Consider the following 6,945-nt stretch of genomic DNA (forward strand, 5'->3'; position numbering starts at 1 on the left):
TGAGATTGTTCACGTTCCCTCTCTGTTATGTCTCTAGCTCCACAAGAACGGTAAAGCTGATTCGTTGATCAAGGACCTGTACGTGGAGAACGCCCAGCTGCTGAAAGCCTTGGAGATGACCGAGCGGAGACAGAAAGTAGCAGAGAAGAAGAACTATCTCCTGGAACAGAAGATCTCCAGCCTCAACAAGATAGTCAGAGACCTGAGTCCCTCACCCCTACCCACAATGCCCTACCATTTTACCTGTTCTTAATACTACGCTTTGACCCCTGACCCCAGTAGCTGGACTGAACATGGATCTAATACTACACTTTGACCCCTGACCCCAGTACCTGGACGGAACATGGATCTAATACTACACTTTGACCCCTGACCACAGTAGCTGGACGGAACATGGAACTAATACTACACTTTGACCCCTGACCCCAGTAGCTGGACGGAACATGGATCTAATACTACACTTTGACCCCTGACCCTAGTAGCTGGACGGAACATGGATCTAATACTACACTTTGACCCCTGACCCCAGTAGCTGGACGGAACATGGATCTAATACTACACTTTGACCCCTGACCCCAGTAGCTGGACTGACCATGGAACTCGAGTGTTACATTAACATTCCACCTGAGCCCCTTAACCCTCAGTCCTCTTACCCTACTGTCATACCACCAAGACTACTGTCTATGGTGACCTCTACCCTACTGTCATACCACCAACACTACTGTCTATGGTGACCTCTACCCTACTGTCATACCTCCAAGACTACTGTCTATGGTGACCTCTACCCTACTGTCATACCACCAAGACTACTGTCTATGGTGACCTCTACCCTACTGTCATACCACCAAGACTACTGTCTATGGTGACCTCTACCCTACTGTCATACCACCAAGACTACTGTCTATGGTGACCTCTACCGTACTGTCATACCCAACCACCAAGACTACTGTCTATGGTGACCTCTACCCTACTGTCATACCCAACCACCAAGACTACTGTCTATGGTGACCTCTACCCTACTGTCATACCCAACCACCAAGACTACTGTCTATGGTGACCTCTACCCTACTGTCATACCACCAAGACTACTGTCTATGGTGACCTCTACCCTACTGTCATACCCAACCACCAGACTACTGTCTACGGTGACCTCTATCCTACTGTCATACCACCAATACTACTGTCTATGGTGACATCTACCCTACTGTCATACCACCAAGACTACTGTCTATGGTGACCTCTCCCCTACTGTCATACCACCAAGACTACTGTCTATGGTGACCTCTACCCTACTGACATACCCAACCACCAAGACTACTGTCTATGGTGACCTCTACCCTACTGTCATACCACCAAGACTACTGTCTATGGTGACCTCTACCCTACTGTCATACCACCAAGACTACTGTCTATGGTGACCTCTACCCTACTGTCATACCCAACCACCAAGACTACTGTCTATGGTGACCTCTACCCTACTGTCATACCACCAAGACTACTGTCTATGGTGACCTCTACCCTACTGTCATACCCAACCACCAAGACTACTGTCTATGGTGACCTCTACCCTACTGTCATACCCAACCACCAAGACTACTGTCTATGGTGACCTCTACCCTACTGTCATACCCAACCACCAGACTACTGTCTACGGTGACCTCTACCCTACTGTCATACCCAACCACCAAGACTACTGTCTATGGTGACCTCTACCCTACTGTCATACCCAACCACCAGACTACTGTCTACGGTGACCTCTATCCTACTGTCATACCACCAAGACTACTGTCTATGGTGACATCTACCCTACTGTCATACCACCAAGACTACTGTCTATGGTGACCTTTCCCCTACTGTCATACCACCAAGACTACTGTCTATGGTGACCTCTACCCTACTGTCATACCACCAAGACTACTGTCTATGGTGACCTCTACCCTACTGTCATACCCAACCACCAGACTACTGTCTACGGTGACCTCTATCCTACTGTCATACCACCAAGACTACTGTCTATGGTGACATCTACCCTACTGTCATACCCAACCCCCAAGACTACTGTCTATGGTGACCTCTCCCCTACTGTCATACCACCAAGACTACTGTCTATGGTGACCTCTACCCTACTGTCATACCCAACCATCAAGACTACTGTCTATGGTGACCTCTACCCTACTGTCATACCACCAAGACTACTGTCTATGGTGACCTCTACCCTACTGTCATACCCAACCCCCAAGACTACTGTCTATGGTGACCTCTATCCTACTGTCATACCACCAAGACTACTGTCTATGGTGACCTCTACCCTACTGTCATACCCAACCCCCAAGACTACTGTCTATGGTGACCTCTACCCTACTGTCATACCCAACCATCAAGACTACTGTCTATGGTGACCTCTACCCTACTGTCATACCACCAAGACTACTGTCTATGGTGACCTCTACCCTACTGTTATACCCAACCACCAGACTACTGTCTACGGTGACCTCTATCCTACTGTCATACCCAACCACCAAGACTACTGTCTACGGTGACCTCTACCCTACTGTCATACCCAACCACCACGACTACTGTCTACGGTGATCTCTATCCTACTGTCATACCCAACCACCAAGACTACTGTCTACGGTGACCTCTATCCTACTGTCATACCCAACCACCAAGACTACTGTCTACGGTGACCTCTACCCTACTGTCATACCCAACCACCAGACTACTGTCTACGGTGACCTCTATCCTACTGTCATACCCAACCACCAAGACTACTGTCTACGGTGACCTCTATCCTACTGTCATACCCAACCACCAAGACTACTGTCTATGGTGACCTCTACCCTACTGTCATACCCAACCACCAAGACTACTGTCTATGGTGACCTCTACCCTACTGTCATACCCAACCACCAGACTACTGTCTACGGTGACCTCTACCCTACTGTTATACCCAACCACCAGACTACTGTCTACGGTGACCTCTATCCTACTGTCATACCCAACCACCAAGACTACTGTCTATGGTGACCTCTACCCTACTGTCATACCCAACCACCAGACTACTGTCTATGGTGACCTCTACCCTACTGTCATACCCAACCACCAAGACTACTGTCTATGGTGACCTCTACCCTACTGTCATACCCAACCACCAAGACTACTGTCTATGGTGACCTCTATCCTACTGTCATACCCAACCACCAAGACTACTGTCTATGGTGACCTCTACCCTACTGTTATACCCAACCACCAGACTACTGTCTACGGTGACCTCTATCCTACTGTCATACCCAACCACCAAGACTACTGTCTATGGTGACCTCTACCCTACTGTCATACCCAACCACCAAGACTACTGTCTACGGTGAGCTCTATCCTACTGTCATACCCAACCACCAAGACTACTGTCTATGGTGACCTCTACACTACTGTCATACCCAACCACCAAGACTACTGTCTACGGTGACCTCTATCCTACTGTCATACCCAACCACCAGACTACTGTCTACGGTGACCTCTACCCTACTGTCATACCACCAAGACTACTGTCTACGGTGACCTCTATCCTACTGTCATACCCAACCACCAAGACTACTGTCTATGGTGACCTCTACCCTACTGTCATACCACCAAGACTACTGTCTATGGTGACCTCTACCCTACTGTCATACCCAACCCCCAAGACTACTGTCTATGGTGACCTCTACCCTACTGTCATACAGACCCGGAGCACAAAGTTGACCACAAAAGTTGTCACTGAAGATCAACGTTTTTTTTTTACCATGACCCTAAACCGCTGTACCAGAGAACATTCCGGAGACTGAAGTGCACTTCACGGGTTGGGGTCAATTCCATTTCAATTCCAAACAATTCAGGAAGTAGTAAACCAAATTCCAAATTCCACATTTTCCTAATTGAAAAGCATTGAAGAGAATTGGAATGTCAGTGTACTTCCTGAATTAATTGGAATTGAAATGGAATTGATCCCAACCCTGGTACAAGTGGTTGTCTGAGAGATCAGTCAATATTTTAAGCTCCCTGTTCAACACTGGGAATCAATACTGACGCTTTTCAGTTATTAGAACTGGATAAAGAGGGTTTAATATGTGTATTTAAATGCACAATAAATGGTATAATCATGTATACAAACCACTTTGTAAATTAAATAAACTGTGTATGTTTTGTTACATTTGGTTGTTCGTGTTACCAGTTTATGTAACAGACTGAAAGGGAAATATTGTGTCCAAAGTTATGTACTAAATTGTATATGAAGGACAACACATACTACTTATGTGAATGGAATAAAGGGTATTTAGACTGCTGCAATAACAGATACTTGGCTAAAGGGCTCTTTCCCGGATAAGGATATTGACATTGCTGATTCCAACATCATCATTCCAACATATGTGAAATCAATGCTTGTGACATCATGTTCTCTAAATATCACTATCCCCCCAAAAATGTCAGATATTGGTTATAGATGGGGCCATAAGCCAAAATACAATTTTTTCAGCCTTATCCCCCCCAAGAAAAACTGACTCTGTAACTGAGTGGCAGTTTTTCAGGCTATTGAGAAATAGATGCACTTCCTCAATCAAGAAATCTGAATCTAGAAATCTAAATCTAGAAATCTGAATCTAGAAATCTAAATCTAGAAATCGGAATCTAGAAATCGGAATCTAGAAATCTAAATCTAGAAATCGGAATCTAGAAAGATCCATCTAGAAAGATCCATCTAGAAATCTACATCTAGAATCTAATGCACTGAAGCGTGGACATTCCTCTGCCTTCCCTGCCAAAGCAAGTTGTGCACTTCCTCAATCAAGAAATCTAAATCTAGAAATCTAAATCTGGAAATCTAAATCTAGAAATCTGAATCTAGAAATCTAAATCTAGAAATCTGAATCTAGAAATCTAAATCTAGAAATCTAGCTACTTTCTAAGTTCTATCTCAGATTGCTGGTGATTGGTCAATATTTTGGAAAAACGTTAAAGTACTGAAGCGTGGACATTCCTCTGCCTTCCCTGCCAAAGCAAGCTGTGCCAAACTCTGGCATCATCACTGAGAAAAAATGAGAAGTGACGCTTTTAATCAGCGTTTTATCTCGCCAGGTTTTTTATTTGAAAGAAATTGTGGTTTAACTGACCCTGGTCACAGCCAGTCGACTGCCTGCCCCTCTCACAGCCTCCAGTTGGCTTGATGGAAGTTAAATCAACTTTTCAACTTCTAGTGAATCTTTGTTTTCATTTCAACAACTTTCTACTGATGTGCTATACTATACGCCCTGCTTAAGATTGATGTAAAAGAAACTCCACTGGGTCTGATTTGATCGATCCTTTCTTTCTGCACATTTCTGCTCCTCTGATTGTGGAATCCTTAACATATATTTTTAACTTTACAATTATTTCTGGTACAATCATGGGTATTAATATGGAGTTGGTCCCCCCTTTGCTGCTATAACAGCCTCCACTCTTCTGGGAAGGCTTTCCACTAGATGTTGGAATATTGCTGCGGGGACTTGCTTCCATTCAGCCACAAGAGCATTAGTGAGGTCGGGCACTGATGTTGGGTCGATTAGACTTGGCTCGCAGTCGGCGTTCCAATTCATCCCAAAGGTGTTCGATGCAGGTTGAGGTCAGGGCTCTGTGCAGGCCAGTCAATTTTTTCCACACCAATCTCGAAAAACCATTTCTGTATGGACCTCACTTTGTACACGGGGGCATTGTCATGCTGAAACAAGAAATGGCCTTTCCCAAACTGTTGCAACAAAGTAAGAAGCACAGAATCATCTAGAATGTCATTGTATGCTGTAGCGTTACGATTTCCCTTAACTGGAATTAAGGGGCCTAGCCCGAACCATGAAAAACAGCCCCAGACCAGGCCAGCCCCAGACCTCATCCACCAAACTTTACAGTTGACACTATGCATTGTGGCAGGTAGCATTCTCCTGGCATCTGCCAAATCCAGATGCGTCCGTCGGACTGCCAGATGGTGAAGTGCGATTCATCACTCCAGAGAACGTGTTTCCACTGCTCCAAAGTCCAATGGCGGCGAGCTTTACACCACTCCAGCTGACGCTTGGCATTGCTTATGGTGATCTTAGGCTTGCTCGGCCATGGAAACCCATTTCATGAAGCTCCCGATAAACAGTTGTGCTGTTTATCGATAAACAGTTGTGCTGACGTTGCTTCCAGAGGCAGTTTGGAACTCTGTAGTGTTTGTTGCAACCGAGGACAGACGATTTTTATGCGCTTCAGCACTCGGTGGTCCTGTTCTGAGAGCTTGTGTGGCCTACCACTTCGCGGCTGAGCCGTTGTTGCTCCTAGACATTTCCACTTCACAATGACAACACTTACAGTTGACCGGGGCAGCTCTAGCAGTGCAGAAATGTGACGAACTGACTTGACGGTGCCGGCTATGACGGTGCCATGTTGAATGTCACTAAACTCTTCAGTAAAGCCATTCTACTGCCAATGTTTGTCTATGATGATTGCTTGGCTGTGTGCTTGATTTATACACCTGTCAGCAATTATACACCTGTAGCCTAATCCACTAATTTGAAGGGGTTTCCACATACTTATATATACACACTACCGTTCAAAAGTTGAGTCACTTAGAAATGTCCTTGTTTTAGAAAGTAAAGCACATTTTTGTCCATTAACATCAAATTGATCAGAAATACAGTGTAGACATTGTTAATGTTGTAAATGACTATTGTTGCTGGAAACGGCATATTTTTTATGGAATATCTACATAGGTGTACAGAGGCCCATTATCAGCAACCATCACTCCTGTGTTCCAATTGCACATTGTGTTAGCTAATCCAAGTTTATCATTTTAAAAGGATCATTAGGAAACCCTTTTGCAATGATGTTAGCACAGCTAAAAACTGTTGTTCTGATTAAAAAAGCAATAAAACTGGCCTTTAGACTCGTTGAGTATCT

General features: G+C 44.9%; 1 protein-coding gene across 2 annotated transcripts in view; it reads left to right on the forward strand.

Annotated features, from left to right (window-relative positions):
• The window catches only part of nin (ninein (GSK3B interacting protein)), an 85,133-nt gene extending 84,165 nt beyond the window's left edge, over positions 1–968 (forward strand). For both annotated transcript variants that reach the window (XM_071366802.1, XM_071366805.1), the window contains one exon: positions 38–968. In XM_071366802.1, the coding sequence (XP_071222903.1) occupies positions 38–253 (216 nt within the window). In that variant the 3' untranslated portion in view covers positions 254–968. The remainder of the gene's footprint in view (positions 1–37) is intronic.
• The last annotated feature ends 5,977 nt before the right edge of the window (positions 969–6,945 follow it).

This window comes from Salvelinus alpinus, chromosome 25 (assembly GCF_045679555.1).
Source record: "Salvelinus alpinus chromosome 25, SLU_Salpinus.1, whole genome shotgun sequence".
NCBI lineage: Eukaryota > Metazoa > Chordata > Actinopteri > Salmoniformes > Salmonidae > Salvelinus > Salvelinus alpinus.